The sequence below is a fragment of the Balaenoptera acutorostrata genome, chromosome 1 (genome assembly GCF_949987535.1).
Source record: "Balaenoptera acutorostrata chromosome 1, mBalAcu1.1, whole genome shotgun sequence".
NCBI lineage: Eukaryota > Metazoa > Chordata > Mammalia > Artiodactyla > Balaenopteridae > Balaenoptera > Balaenoptera acutorostrata.
Window position 1 is genome coordinate 159,469,388 of NC_080064.1, and position 15,958 is coordinate 159,485,345.

General features: G+C 54.8%; 1 protein-coding gene across 16 annotated transcripts in view; it reads left to right on the plus strand.

The window, feature by feature from the left end:
• Nucleotides 1-15,958, plus strand: part of NFASC (neurofascin) — a 97,151-nt gene that overhangs the window by 47,119 nt on the left and 34,074 nt on the right. For 10 of the 16 annotated variants that reach the window (XM_028167773.2, XM_028167792.2, XM_028167795.2 and 7 more), the window contains 11 exons: nt 323-454; nt 2,915-3,058; nt 3,719-3,830; nt 4,126-4,292; nt 4,789-4,936; nt 6,212-6,336; nt 7,206-7,250; nt 8,492-8,593; nt 8,883-9,080; nt 9,900-9,970; nt 11,312-11,534. In XM_028167773.2, coding sequence (XP_028023574.2) covers nt 323-454; nt 2,915-3,058; nt 3,719-3,830; nt 4,126-4,292; nt 4,789-4,936; nt 6,212-6,336; nt 7,206-7,250; nt 8,492-8,593; nt 8,883-9,080; nt 9,900-9,970; nt 11,312-11,534 — 1,467 coding nt within the window. Of the gene's footprint in view, nt 1-322; nt 455-2,914; nt 3,059-3,718; nt 3,831-4,125; nt 4,293-4,788; nt 4,937-6,211; nt 6,337-7,205; nt 7,251-8,491; nt 8,594-8,882; nt 9,081-9,899; nt 9,971-11,311; nt 11,535-13,541; nt 13,739-15,279; nt 15,485-15,958 lie in introns of those variants that run through there. The other 6 variants (XM_057529965.1, XM_057529959.1, XM_028167780.2 and 3 more) reach the window with 4 other exon arrangements.

Sequence of the window (15,958 nt, forward strand, 5' to 3'; positions counted from 1 at the left end):
TTGGCCGCCCAGGCGTCCCCCGACGATTCTAACTTAGTAGGTCGAAGATGGGCCCTGGCACCCATGTTTGTTAACAGCTCTTCAGGGAGCCCCAGTTGAGAACTCTTGTTCTGTGAACTTGAAATAAATCAGTCAGCATCTGTAGTGCCAAGCTGACCAAAGGCAGCCTAGACTGTCACCCTATCAGGATGAGCCCTGGGCAGGTGGCGGGGGCCTGGGGCTAGCACTCGGGGGCTCCTGCCTTCCTAGAGGGGGCCCATTGGTTCCTTCTGGCTGCTTCTGTCATCTGACACCCCTGCCTATGCCTGTCCTTGTCTTCCAGCTGCTCCCTACTGGCTGGACGAACCCAAGAACCTTATCCTGGCTCCTGGCGAGGACGGGAGACTGGTGTGTCGAGCCAATGGGAACCCCAAGCCCACCGTCCAGTGGATGGTGAATGGGGAACCTTTACAATGTGAGTAACGCACTGTTCTCCCGCCTGCCTCTGCTCTGTCTCCTGCCAGAGGATCCAGCTCCCCATCCCTGTGGGCCAGCCCTGTTGCAGCAGAAGTGAGGGAGTAGCCCATCTCTTTGGACATCTCAAGAGGCAGGAAACCTGCTTCATTTGTGTGTGAGAGAGAACAGAAGGCCTGTGGTTATGTTCCCATGTTTAGGGGATTTCTGCTCCCTGGGGTTTTTCATAAATTTCTGCTTTCTACCCTTTACAACTACAGAGCCCAGTTCAAGGGCTGGAGACCTCAGCCTGTATCTCCTGAGAGTATAGGCTCTGAGTGATGGCTGGTGATCAGGAGGTAGAGGAGAGCTCGGTAACTCATTTCCATCATTTACCCAAGTCCCTCTCTCTGCCGAGGGCAAAATAAGAGGCAGGGTTATGCGACAACATGAAAGATATGGTCAGAAATGAGGGAAAACTTCCCTATGAGAGCAGAGGTGCACAGTGCAGTTACTGAGTGTGCACAGACATCAGGAAGATTTAGTTCTACCCAGATACCGGAGTGGGTGACTCCAGGGATCCTTCCAGCCAGAGGTCAACTTTTCACATCATATTCGCTCCAGTTGCATTTACTTTTTAAGTGTCCTGTCCTTACTTTCTCTAAGGGGTCAGAGGAAATGCAAACAATGTTATCAACCCAATGGGGCCAAAAATAGATGGCGAGACCTCAGAGCCTAACTCACAAGCAACAGCTGATAGAAACAGGTGGAGAGGCAGGGAGACAGGTAGAGGAGAATGCACCTTTCTAGACATTTATTGTGTGCCAGGCACTGTGCATTCCTCTTCTCTCTTTAACCTCAAACATTAAAGATGAGGAAGTGAGGCTCTGATGGTGCAGGGAATTGCCCGAGGTCACATGGCTAGTGAGTGGGGAAGCTGTGGGCTGCTGTGACAGTGCAATATGCCTACCCTGTCTAGTACTGAGCATCTAGTTATCCCAGGAAATATTCTGCCTCTGGATATGAGTGACACACGGACACGGCCTGCCCTCTGCCCTTCTCCCTGTCCTGGTAGCAGTTTGGGGACAAAGCAAACAAAGGCTTTAAACTTCACAGCACCATTAAATAAATGCAAAGTTCAGGACTTACAGCTGAGCCTTGGTCCAGGGAAAGGTCCCCCGTCACTCAAGGGAGTGACCGGGAGGAAAGCTGGTCCGTGGGAATTGCCGGGCAAGGAGACTTAAAGTTGCTGGCATCGGCTTCCTTTGTGCTTTTTTGCTGAGTGGAGACTCCGGAAGGATGATAAGGATGCTGACCTCGGCTTTGTTCACCTGCTGATTCCCTAGTTCCGGGCTCAGACTTGCTATCTGTGGGGTGGAGCCCATGGGGCCAGACCCTGGGTTCTTCTCTGCTGACTTCTGTGGTAGGTCTGAGTGATCCTGGATGAGTTCCTAGATCACGCAAACCAAGTCATCTGGCCCAGTCCCGAAATCTTACAGAGGAAAGGCACCTTCTGGTGGTGAAAGAGGAGAAAAGTAGGGATTCTTTACACTTCTAAAAAACTTTTATTTGTACAGCTCATTATCTCATTATCATTCTCTTATCTTAACCTTCCTCAGAGTAGGGGAAAGATGGGAGTAATGCTTCCGCATTTGACAGGTGAAGGAAATGAGGCCCAGAGGAGTTATTGATTTGCCCCAGGTCTTAGAGTGATAACGGGGACAGGTGTGAGACCCCACGGCCACTCCCCAGCCTCTGCTCTCTGCATCCCCAGCCAGTGGTACCAGGAGAACTGCAGCAGGGATTGTCCTCTCAGTGTGCACTCGTCTTGGGAAGATCAGGTAGCTTTGGCAAATACAGGGACTCATTCAGCTTTCATCAGGCATCGACTTCCGGATTTAACTTTGTGAATGTCTGCAGAGTGCTCTGCTCAGAGAAGGGGAAGGTGGTAGGTCCCATCTAGTTGGATATTGCTTTATCCTTTTCAAAACACATTTGAGTATATGTGCATTGAATTAAAATAATAACAATGATAATAATCAGTATGTGCTGAGCCCTCTGCTAATGACATGCAGAGAATCTCCGGTCATCCTCATAAGAGCCCCACAAGGTGATATGTTATCCCCATTCAGTTGACAAGGAGACTGAAGTGCAGAGCCATTGAATAGTGCTGGCAGGTAGTGTGGTTAGAATTCAAACCCCTCTTGTTTCCAAAGCTTACGCTGTCAACCACAGCTGCCCAGCTGCTGTGTAGGTTTGATCGGGATTCCTATTCCCATTGGATGGATTGAGAAATAAACTCCAGTGCGCTCAGTGATGGACCCAGGCCACACAGCTAGGCAGTGGTGGGACGGAAGCTGGGTCTGAGCTGGCCCAGTGCTACTGCCTCCACAGCACCCCAGTCCTACCAGGGAGTCCTGTCCCAAGTGCCCTTCGCCCTGCCCTCCCCCTTTCTCACAAGGAGTGTCTTTTCCGACTGTAGCGGCACCACCCAACCCAAACCGTGAGGTGGCCGGGGACACCATCATCTTCCGGGACACCCAGATCAGCAGCAGGGCCGTGTACCAGTGCAACACCTCCAACGAGCACGGCTACCTGCTGGCCAACGCCTTCGTCAGCGTGCTGGGTGAGTGCACCCCTCCCTCCGCTCGCCTGCCTGGACCTTGCTCACCTCATGGACACACTTTCTCCTCCAGTGATTGGCCAGGCTGGTGAGGTATGAGGGCGGCAGGATGGGAGAAGCACAGAGACCCAGAATGACATTTGCGGGGAGGATGGAGGACTTAAAATCCATAGAGCTGGGTGTGCAGACAGAGTTCATTCCATGCGCTAAGTCAGTCTCAGTCCCCTTCCTCCCCTGATGAGAGGAGGGACCGTCTCGTCTCCTTGGTGTGTCCATGTTGACTCTCCCTGGGTTCTCCATGGTCTCGGTGGGAAATAGTCCTGAATATGTTCGTGACATTCCCAGAGCAGGGAGAGGGCAGTGGGCAGGTGCAGCTAGGAGAAGCCTTGGGGCTGTGGAGGGGCAGGTATAGAAGCTGCTGGAAAATCGGGGGGAACCCTTTGCAGAAGCTGGACTGGATGTAGGGTAGGTGAAGGACAAATGGATAAGCTTCCTCCTTCCTCACCTAACCCTCAGAGGCTTCTTAAAGGAGGGAGGTTGATGGGGGAAGGTACACTGGTGCTGAGAAAGCTGCTGTGAGGAGAAGGAACAGAGAGATAAGACAGGTCCACAAAGAGGAAGAGGAAGACTCCCCACCTAAGGTCAGTTCTCTGGGAATTGCAGACGTGCCGCCTCGGATGCTGTCACCCCGGAACCAGCTCATCAGGGTGATCCTGTACAACCGGACGCGGCTGGACTGCCCGTTCTTTGGGTCTCCCATCCCCACACTCCGATGGTAAGTTCCAGGAGACCAGGCCTCCCCCACAGGGTCATCTGTCTCGCCTTTCTCATTCCATCTGGCCCATGAGAGGTATTCAGCAAGTCCTGGGAGCCTTAAAGGGTTGAAGCTGGGAGGAGTTGGCAGATCATCTGGGTCAACCCTCTTATTGTGCAAAGAAAGAAACCGAGGCCCAGAGACTTGCCAAGGCCACCCAGTGGTCGGAGGCAAGACCCACAAGGCTCGGGGCTCCTCCCGCTCCCCGGGCTGGTCCTTTCTCAGTATGCTGTGTGTCCTGCTGCTCTGTTGTGAGGTTTAAGAATGGGCAAGGAAGCAACCTGGATGGTGGCAACTACCATGTCTACGAGAACGGCAGTCTGGAAATCAAGATGATCCGCAAAGAGGACCAAGGCATCTACACCTGTGTTGCCACCAACATCCTGGGCAAAGCTGAGAACCAGGTCCGCCTGGAGGTCAAAGGTAAAGGAGAGAGTTGCTAGGTAGAGGGAGGGGTGGGGAGGGCAAGGAAGCCACCTCCTCAAAGTTATCCATGTGTGTCACTCACTTTGAAAATGTGCCACACCTAATGTTTAATACCTAGTGGGACCTCCCTCCAGGTCTGTGTGTCCTCTCCGTGGAAGTTTCGTGGCCAGGGCCTCTGGCTGGCCTGGTGTTGTGAGCACTGAGTCATTACCAGCCTGGTCCAAATAGACTTAGGCAGGGACGCCTGCTACCCACACCAGCTCCCCACTACCACCCCAGAAAGTACGTCCTGTGTTCCTGAGCCGGAGAGAAAGGATTTGGGGATTGGCTACTGTTTGGGATCCCCCCATACCAGGCGTCCCCTACCATTCATGTAACTGAATCCTATTTCTGCCACTTCCGTGGTCCATCTAACCTGGAGGTCATGCATGTCACACTGTGTGGCCACACGGGCATTGGGTGGCAGAGACGAGCTCCGGGGGCTTCCCCACAGACCCCACCAGGATCTACCGGATGCCTGAGGACCAGGTCGCCAAAAGGGGCACCACGGTGCAGCTGGAGTGTCGCGTGAAGCACGACCCCTCCCTGAAGCTCACAGTCTCCTGGCTGAAGGACGACGAGCCCCTCTACATCGGGAACAGGTTTCTGCTTCTCCCTCCTCTCTTCCTGCTGCTCCTTTGGGGCGGTTTCTTTTCCCTTGCTCTTGGGGATGCAATGAAGAACACAGGGAACCTGTGTCATGTGTGTCACTTGGGAACCGCTGAGGAGGGCGTGACAGCCTCAGCGACTCCCTCCACATCAGGCGAGACCCCCCTCCCCCTGCAGCTTCCCCCTCTCCCCCGTCAGGGCTCTGCTTCTCTCTCCTCCTCCTCCCTCCCTCTTCTCCTCTCCTTCCCACTCCTTTCTGTCTTCACTTCTCTCCCTCTCTTCCCTCACTTCTTCTCCTGTCCTCCTCCCTTTATTTTGATCCTTTCCCTTCCTCCTTTTCACAGCCAGGACTCCCTCCCCATCCTCTCAGCCCTGCCTGCAGTGCTCCTGTTCTCCAGCAGAGGGCAAGGTTGGCCGAGCAGACTCTCACCCTTGTGGTTAATGGGGTTCTCCGCCCTTAATGCACCTGGGACCGTTTACCAGGCCCATGCCTGCCCCATCCATCCCTCATCCCAGATTCGGATTTAATTGGAGTTGAGGGAGGGCCCAGGCATAGATAGTGTTTAAAAGTCCCCCCAGGTGTTTGTAATGTGCAGCTAGGGTTAAGAACGGCTGATCCGAGCCTCCCTTCAGGACTCACCCTCGTCCGTCTCGGGGGAGACTGAGCATCGGTACCAGCTGTTTCCAGTGATGATCTGGTTTTCTGCAGGGGGCGTAGCCTGCGGGTGGGTGCAGGCATTATGGCCCTCAGCGAGGCTCACAGTCTGCCCTCATCCCTCTATGGGAGACAGTGCAGAGGAGCCCGGGGCACCTGGGCTGAGCCTGGGCATCAATCTGGGCTGAAGACGGAGCTGGAAGTACGAGAAGACCTGCCTTTTGGGGGTGGGCCTAACTGTGCCCTAATTCGGGAGGGGAGCACAGCACAGGAAAGGCACAGAGAGCAGACCCAGTGTGGGAACTGAGGACAGTGAATACGGGTCAGGGCCACTTTGGCTCCACCTACTTTCCTGTCCCCTCCAGCAAGCACCGTAAGTGCTCGAGGTGACATGAAGACCCTGCCTCTCTCGAAGCACTGAGGTGGAGCCTCACGTCCCCTAGGAGGGGCTGCGGCTGCCCAGCCCAGACTACAGCGCCGCCTCCTGCCTTCTGACCCACCATCCCCACTTCAGGGAGAAAGCAGCCGGGCAGTGCCCAGCACTCCTGCTGCCTGCCCCCTTCACTGGCACCCTACTCACCTTCCTCCCAACCCCTGCCCGGTACCTTTGCAGGATGAAGAAGGAAGAGGACTCCCTGACCATCTTTGGTGTGGCCGAGCGGGACCAGGGTAGCTACACGTGCGTTGCCAGCACCGAGCTGGACCAAGACCTGGCCAAGGCCTACCTGACCGTGCTAGGTAACTGCCGCTGCCCACACTGGCGCTGATCCCCACCCCCTACTTCCCGAAGCCAGAGAAGCGGAGGACGGTTCCAAGGGCAGAGCCTGTGGTCAGCGAGCCGGCCAGGCCTGGTGATCCTCCTGCCTTCCAGTTTAAGGGTTAGGAAGCTGCTCCTTTCAGAACAAGCTGTGCTGGATGCCTTACCTCCTGAATGGAATCATAACTTGCCCAAATCCTCACCTGAAGGGTGCCTGAAGGAGAGAGGGAATGGACAGGGGGTTCTCATTGTGATCATTTTTACCAACTTTACAGCTAACTCTAAACCACTAAGTCAATTAAAACGATCCATCCTTGAAGCAAGACTGAACTTTGTGTTCGTCCTTCCAACACCCTCTGCTAGCCTTCCACTCTGCACCCGTTTCCTGATGGGATTTCACAGGGTGCTGTGCATTTCGGATGATCCTGTCTTGTCCTGCCCTCATGTCCAGGGCAGACTGTAAATACTAAGCCATCCCAGACCTGGGGACGTAGCCTCTCCCGTCCGGGGAAGCAAATCCCGTCCTCATCTCTTCTGTCTCCAGGCCCCCTATTGCCATAACTCTCAGTGCACTCCTGTCCCTCGGCAGTGTCCCTGCATGGTCACAGGGAACAGTGGGCCCAGGCACAGTCGTAGCATTGGGACAGGAAGGACCCAGGGTGTCTACCCCCAGCTGTGGAGGGAGCACAGGAAGGCCTTTGTGAGGGTGGGGCACTCTCCATGGAAGTGGGGGAGGGGTGAAGCTGTGCAGGGGCAGGTGTTCAAGCCTTGGCTGCCTATTCCCATCCTTCGAGAACACCTTTATCCCCAGATAACCTGCTAACCTGGATAACCCATCTTACCTTTGCAGCTGATCAGGCCACTCCAACTAACCGTTTGGCTGCCCTGCCCAAAGGTAATTCATACTAATCCCGGGACCATCGCCAAGCACCCGAGGTGTGTGGGAGGGAGGAGTGTAGGAGGAGGAAGGCACTGCCGGACAGGAGTGCTGTGTACCGGCAAGGGGCGGCCTGCCCCGCTCCCTGCCAAATCTGACTTCTCTCAAGAGGCCCACGTCACCTACCTTAGCCCATCACAGCCCGACTCCGGGCTTCCTGGTCCTTTCACAGACTGAGCTCCGAAGTCCGGCTGTCACTCCCCGCGTCCCCAGTCCCTTACCTCTGACCATGCCCACCACTCCCTTGGGGTGGCCTGTTCTCTTCCCCCAGTTTAGCCTCTGAAGTGTATTCAGTCAGGAAACCCACTTGCTTTGAGTTATCTGTAGGCCCATCTTTTTTGCAGCCTTTCACATCTACCATACACCCATTTCCAATCCGCACACATTCGTGTGCAACACAGATAAACGTGGGCTCCAGTGACTCACCTTCCAGATCCTTCCAGTAACCAGCCAAAATGTGGAAATAGCTGGTTCAAGGAGCCAGGATAGGAGAAAAAATCACGCCTACCCTCACCAGTCAGTGGCCAGATGGCTTTATCCCCAGGCCAAGACGGCACTTACACACACTTAGGAAATCCAGTGAGACTGGAGCCCCAAAAAGGTGCTGCCTCCACCCTTGTTAGGGCCTCTGTCCTGCTGTCCATCACTGAAACTTCTAGACTGAGTCTCTGTCTCTTCCCTGGCCTGGTCCTCTGTCTTTGTCCCCCCTATTCCCTTAACTGGTCTGCCCTGCCCAGCTCTCCAAACACCCCCCGGCTCCTGCCCCCTCAGAGCCTCGGCACACAGAGTAGAAGATAATTATGAGAAAATGAGACAAAATCCCAGACTTCTTCACCAGTTTTCCTAAAGGTTGTGAACATGGGTCTAATGCAAAGGGCAGCATTTCCCAAATGCTTGCACTCCGAGAACATCCACAGCAATGGGGTGGGTTGGCACCAGCTCTCCCTGTGCCCTGCATTCCTTGATATTTTGGGCGGGGGTGGAATTTGGGGTTGTCTCTTTGTTCTTCCTTGAACCCTGAGGGAAGGGGGCGGTCCCTGTGCTGACCCTCCGGCACAGGCTGGGGTTGGTTCTTGCGGTGGTGACCTCAGCCCGTCAGAGTCCTGTCCGTGGGACAGTGTTCAGGGCTGAGGCCAGCACAGGGACGGGCCGGCTCTAACTCGGGAGGCCTGCGTGGTATCTTCTCCCTTTGCTGCCAGGACGGCCAGAGCGACCCCGGGACCTGGAGCTCACCGACCTGGCCGAGAGGAGCGTGAGACTGACCTGGATCCCGGGGGACGATAACAACAGCCCCATCACAGGTCAGCCGGGGCCCTGCACTGCTGTCCAGAAAAGAGGGCTGGCAGCCTGGAAGCCAGAGGCCTGGCCCTGGTTTCTGGTCCCACTTCGGCCTCACTTGACGTGTGCCCTGGCCTGTTGACAGAACGCGTGGAGACCTTGGTTTCCCTTTCTGGGTCTTGGGAAGAGTACCTGTGCCTTTGTCTACCCAAGGGAGATTATAAAGACTAATGGAAACCATGAAGGAGCGCTCTTGAGAGAGAACTCACTAACTCAGCTCCCCAAACAGCCCTGTCTTCCTTGCCCCCTCAGACTACGTTGTCCAGTTTGAAGAGGACCAGTTCCAGCCAGGGGTCTGGCATGACCATTCCAAGTTCCCAGGCAGTGTCAACTCAGCCGTCCTCCAGCTGTCCCCCTATGTCAACTACCAGTTCCGGGTCATTGCCATCAATGAGGTGGGCAGCAGCCATCCCAGCCTCCCGTCCGAGCGCTACCGAACCAGTGGAGCACGTGAGTGCTTGAGGGCTAACAGGAGGTGCTGAAGCCAGGTACCCCAAGTTCAAACTGAGTTCCCCCGGTCCCCAGCCACATGAATTTGGTCAAGTTACTTAACCTCTCCAAGGCTCAGCTTCCTCATCTGTGAAACAGAGAATAATAACACCATCTCCGTCAAGGGGCTGTTGTGAGGATTACGTTTGAAAATGGGATTCGGGTACTTACCGTGATGTGCATATAGCAAGCACACAATAAAAGTTAACTGTCATTTTTATTATTACTAATATTATGAATAATTCTTGATGCTCTGCTTTAAAGGGAAGAGCTATGGCAAAGATTTGCAGTGGAAATATATAATCTGGGGTTGCACCAGGTTTCTTAACCCACTTGGGTAATGAAGTGTTTAGATTTCTAAAATCATGCTGGCTCATTGAGGGTGGAGATGCTCCCAAAAAATGTTGAATGCCAGGGTAAACCAGTCTGGTATTAAACATACTTAGTGGATAATCCACAAAGGGGATAATCCACATTGAGTTGGCTGTACTGATCATCTAAAGTGTGGAAAGCCTTATGATAAATGCTGTCTTGTAAGGGATTAAAATTCAAAAGAAATTATCCCTGCTTTGGGGGGTTTAAATCTTAGCTAGGAAGGCACATCATCCCTATGAGAAAGTGGCAGAGCGAGTTCAGTTGCTTATGGGACAGAGTGTGTTGAGAGATGCTGAGAAAAGACAGAGCGTAGAAGGGACCAGTCAGGCTGAGGGAGAGAGGTTGCTTACTGTGCCCCGGTGATGAACAGACTGGACTTGAACTTTGCATCCATTTGGATTCCAGCCCCTGAGTCCAACCCCTCTGATGTGAAGGGAGAGGGGACCAGAAAGAACAACATGGAGATCACGTGGACGGTAAGAGCCCCTCGCAGCCCATCCATGATGCGCTTGCTTGCCTCGCAGCCTGGGAGCCCTCACCCTTTACACCCCTGTGACTCCAAGGCCGCAGGGTGGCTCAGACTATCTGGCTGGTGCGGGGGCTACTCTTCTCTGCATTGAGCATCCAGAAACCAAACAGCAGAATGTCTAAGAGCAGCATTTAAGACAGGAGACAGGAGCAGAGATGACCAAGGAACAGAGACTGTCAGTCTGGCAAAATCAGAGAGAGTCCTGCAGGATCAATGGGCTTCTTCAGAAGAGGGAGAAATTTAGATTAGTCTGTAGGAAAGATTTAGCCCAAACACCAGTACCTCGCTTTGGTGTGTTCTGGGAGCCTGTCACTGGAGATTGCTGGGAGTGGGGAGAGACCAGCCTCTGAGTGGTCCTCCAGTGCCAGCCATCTGTAAGTCCAGGATGGACAAGGTGACTCAAAAAATGTCCTCCGGGCCAGGATTGAAAAAGCTCATCTTCATCTCAGCTCACTGACCACATTTTCCAAACCAAAACTGGGATATGTGGCCTCAAAATGACTTTTTTCCAAACCCCTGCCAAGTCTAAGAGATGCAAATTCACCCACTGAAATATTAACATTTTTGTGCTGTTGCCGTGAGTAATGGAAACAGGGAGATACAGAGTTTGGAATCACGACCATCCCCATCCTCAGAGAGCCTGATTTCACAGCAGCCTTGGCAACTGGGCTGAGCCCAGACTTAAGACACCGGGGCTCATCTTGCAGGACCTTGCCAGGGTCGGTTCTTGGTCTACGGCTCTGTATTCCAGGCTCCCGGGGGACTGCTTCCCGGACCAGGCCCTTAGGGAACAAAAACAGAGTTTTGCTCACTCCCAGCTCCGGCCTTTTGGGAAGGACAGGGCAGACATGCAAGGATTAAGTAGGACTGAAATCTGGAATTTTGAGTTCATTGGCAGCAGGCATGCTGTGGCTGAACCAAACCCACCCCTTTCTGACTTTGGAGACATTATATCACTGTCCATATTTTGTTTTCTGGTTGCTCCATCACAGGAAAGCGTCCTGTCGACAATAAAGCTTTCGCTCCCTGTGCACCTGCCAAGGGGGCTGGCTGCGGAATCAGAGGGACTAGGGCTTGGGTGGAAAATCTGCACGCTGCTGGCTTCACAGGACTCCAGGCTCCGGGGGGACTCAGAGTGGGGGCCATGGTCTCCCCAGCTCTGCCAGGGGGCTGGCCGCTGTTGGGCAGGTTAGGGCAGGGTGCCTGGCACAGAAAGAGTGCGAGCCTTGGGTGGCCTGGGCTCCTTGCCTGCACCCTCTCCACTCCTGCCATCTCTCTCCCTGCTCAGCCGATGAATGCCACCTCCGCCTTTGGCCCCAACCTGCGCTACATCGTCAAGTGGCGGCGGAGAGAGACCCGAGAGACCTGGAACAATGTCACTGTGTGGGGCTCCCGCTATGTGGTGGGGCAGACCCCCGTCTACGTGCCCTATGAGATCCGAGTCCAGGCAGAAAATGACTTTGGGAAGGGCCCTGAACCAGGCACTGTCATCGGTTACTCCGGAGAAGATTGTGAGTACCCTCCCCTGTCCCCACCCAGGACCCTGACGCCTGGGCTGCACAGGCCACCCTCACAGACCAGGAACCTCAGAGCGGGTCGGGGGTCTTCCGAGAACATCCTGGGAGGACAGCCAGTTCCCAGGGAAGAGAAATCCCCTACAGTGACCTAGAGCAGACAGGCCCCAGGTAATGCCGGGAGCGGAGATGGTATCATCTGAACGCTAGTTAGTATTCTTGAACGTCGTCACCTAGTCCAATACTCTCACTTTATCAACATGAAAACTGAGGCCCTGCTAGGGAAACCCCTGCCAATATTGCACAATAGCAAATGTCAGGCTTGAAAATAGAACCCAGGCCTTCTGATCTACCTTACTGCCAGGGCTTGCTAGCACCACGGACCATCCGTCCCAACGGGCATAATTAGACGCCTCCACTGGAAGCAGGGCCACAGGCCAGACTCCTCCCTGGGCTCCCCAGGGGAATCCTTGAGGGAGCAAAGTCCACAGAGCCCCAGCCTGGAATGCTCCACACCAGGCACTGCAACATTCCCAGTGTTGCTCTTGGCCCTTGGAATTGAACATAAAAAGAGAAGTTCTTTGGAGGCTGTCACTGGGTAAATCAACACAATTCTGGGCATATATGTAGCAGTATGTGCCTGGCTCTCCAGATGGTGGTAGCCTCTCTGCCCCCAGCACATCAATCCTGTAGGCTTTTGAGCAAGGCAGGAGGGTCGGTGACGCCCCTCCTGGTCAGGGCAATCCGTGTCCTGGTGTGTTTGGGTCTGATCCAAGAAGAAATCATGTAGGTGGATGAGGTGACCAGAAGGAAGGGAGGAGGAGAGTCTTGGGGAGGAGCAGAGTCACAAGGGCCAATGCTGGGGTCAGGAGTGGGGCCAGTGGGGTTCATAACGGTGAGATGGGAGGAAGTGAGGGTTGGGCACTTCCCTGGAAGTGATTATGTATTGGACCCACTTGGGAGATAAATAGAGGGGATCAGCAGGCCCTCCGTCCATCCCACTCCTCATCTCCGTGGTGGCAGACACTTCCAGACAGAAGACGGTAGGGACTACTAGAGGGTAAGTATGGAAAAGGCAGCATCTAGCCATGGACTTCACGGACCACCTCACGGTTTCCATCGCATCTGTGTACCCCTGCGGCAGATGCTTTAGAGAGGATGGGGCACAACTGCTTTTGCAGCAGAGTAGAGAAAACGGGGGTGAGAACTAGTTATGGGGGAGGGAGTGGCCCTCCCTCTGCAAGCAGTCACAGGATCAGAATCTTTTCCTGAACTTGGTTAGGGTGTCTTTAGTCTGTAGGTAACGTTTCCTGCAGGGCCCTGGCAGGAAATAAATGCCACTCAAAGGGGACTATTTCTAATGTGAGGACAGGGTTAGAGGGACAACAGCAAGGTACAGCAAACCAGCTGGAGGGCCAGCAACAGCAGGATGCTGTTACACCACTCTGGCCCTGAGGGGCTGGCGGCGGGCGAGTCACCATGGCCAGCGACGGCTGCCCTTGTGTAGAAGAGTGCGGTGCTGTCATCCTGCCGCCCCGCAAAGAGGCAGCCAGGGGGATAGATACCATCTTCCCTCTCCTGCCCTGGGAGCTCCTGTTGGTACCTCCTGTTGGGCAGACCCATCTGGAAGCCTGAGAACAGGGGAGCCCCGCTGACACGGTCCAGAGAGGACAAGCCTCCCGGGACCCGAAGAAGGGTGGGGAAGGGTGGACAATGGGATGGGGGGGGGGGGCAAACAGAGACTCTGTGTGATGGTTGCACATAATCGCCTTCTAAACGTGTAGGCAGAGCCCTCCACCTGTGCTGCCGCCCTTTTGTTCTGAGCCTCCCCGCACTCTTCCAAGTCCAGGCTGGTGGAGGAGGCATGGCCCCTGCCCTCAGGGAGTACCCAGTGTCCAGTGTGGGCTGGAGGTGCAGGCCAGCAGAGAACAAGTCAGAGGGGACTCTGGAGTCGGGGGCCCAGCCCTGCCTGCATAACCAGCTCTCTGTCCCAACACATTGCAGATCCCAGGGCTGCACCCACTGATGTTAAAATCCGAGTCCTGAACAGCACAGCCATCAGCCTGCAGTGGAACCGCGTCTACCCCGACACGGTCCAGGGCCAGCTCAGAGAGTACCGAGTGAGGAAGCCAGCTCCGAGCCCTGTCTAACCACCCAGCTCGCTAACCAGGGCGAGGGGGTAGCAGATGCGGGCCATAAGATATTTGGAAGGGGTCCCTCGGGATAGCTGTTGGATCCAGAGTTGGTTCAAGAAGATGATGTCTAGGGTTAGCTGTTCAAAAATATACCCAGAAAAAATATATATACACCCAGATGTATCCTGTACCGGGTATGCTGAGAGATTCTGCTCAGCAGAAAATCATGTGAAGGGTGTTGGGTTTGGGTTGACCATACATAGCACATTATGCTTGTAATACATGTGTGTGGACACACATGTATCTCCAGAAGCAGTGTTGAGGCACCGCTGAGCTACGCCCCTCCCCTCTCCTAATGGCCCCCGCTGGGCTGCTTGCCTCACCCAGTCTGATTTCATGAAGCCCCAACTAACCGGAAGAGCCACTAGAAGGGTACAAACCCTTCCCTGTTGTCACAGCCAACTCTGATTATCAAGGCCCTTGGCTTCCCCTGGCCACCTCTTCCATCCCTGACGTCTCTCTCTTTGAAAGGGAAGGGAGAGAAAACCCAGGGTATGCAAGGCTCTCCCTGATGAGTAGCTCTTTTTACAAGTTCCTGGGGAGGCTGTAGCCCCCAGGGTAACACAGGCTTAGGGGTCATCGAGAGTTGGCTGATGGACAGTTGGGGGCACACAGAGGGAGTCAGTCTCTTCTCAGGAAATGGATTTGGTAGGTAGGGGAAGGAAGGCAAGGTGATATATATGCTTAAATGAGCTCTTCCCCAACTTGCACCCTTAACCTACTTGCCTAGAGATTTTTTTGGCTAAAGCTCCCTTTGGGTCCCCCTCTTAAGTCTGGACTTCCTCCTTACCTTGCCCTTGGAGGCCCCGGGTGATGCTCGTGTGACAGCTGACCTGGGGCTTCTCCTCCACTGCTCATCAGACCCCGTGTCTCAGACTCTCTCGACTGTACCTGTGACACTACCGCCTTGCACAGGCCGTCCCATCCCATCCAAGCTCTTGCCACCCCACAGCCTGGTCTCCCATTGGCTTGGATATGTCACTATCCTAAAGGTCTTTAAACAGTATTAAAAGGAACCATTTGACTTCAATGGATTAAACCAACCCTTTCTTATATTCAGACTTCCGGGGGTAACCTGCTGCTTTTCAACTCCTGCCCGCTGCCAATCTAAACCATACTAAATCTAACTCAAGGTGATGCGGTCTTTGAGCACAGAAAAGAGCTTTCCGTGCCTGGACCCTTGGCTCAAATTTGCTGTTCTGGCACAGACTCCCTGAGCAACCTATTCCCAGCTTGGAAAGAAGTCTCAAGATGGAGCCGCTCAGCTGTAAGTTTGGCTGACTTGCCTGCTCCCCAGAGAGGCGGCATGGCTCAGAAAATGATTGAAACCAAAAACTCTTATTTTGGTTGACATCAATTCCCACTCACTAGTGGCTAATGAATGGGGACTGTCAGGACACCCCCAGCCCTCTGTGGGCCTGACGAGGTCGTTGGGGATTTGGAGCCTGTGGCCAGCAAAGGGAACACCAGTCACCACGAGCACCGCCATTAACAACTAACCTGGCTCTGCCTGGCTGAACCCTTACCGGCCTGCCTCTGTCCTGAAGGCCTACTACTGGAGGGAAAGCAGCTTGCTGAAGAGCCTGTGGGTGTCTCAGAAGAGGCAGCAAGCCAGCTTCCCCGGCGACCGCCTCCGTGGCGTGGTGTCCCACCTCTTCCCCTACAGTAACTACAAGCTGGAGATGGTTGTGGTCAATGGGCGAGGCGATGGGCCTCGCAGTGAGACCAAGGCGTTCACCACCCCGGAAGGAGGTAGGTCCGGCCGCAGCTCCCTGGGTAGGGCAGGACGAGGGTGGCGCGGCCAGGTGGCCCTGCGCGGCTCCAGCGTGGCTTGGCCTGGACCGCGCAAATTGACCTCTGCCTGACGTCAAGGGGGGATGACCTGCGAGCTGAGCAGCTCCGGCCGTGCTCATGGAGCACCGTCACCGAGGCGGCCGCCCTGACAGGAGATTGTACGTCAAGACGAGACTGTGCTGGCTGCTGACATGATTCCAGACGGGATGTGCACACGGACTCCCGAGGGCACTGCGGGAGCCGGGGCTGCCTGCCTGCCACCTCCTGAGGGAGCTCAGGCACCTTGACCCCAAGAGGCACCTGGTTGGTTTACCATACCCAAGGACCTTCACTCTTGTTACACCACTGTAGTCTAGAGACTGCCCTGCAGTGGGCGCCCCGGTCCTGGGAGGCAGACACGGGCCAAGGTCCCAGCGCATCTCCTGTTCCTGC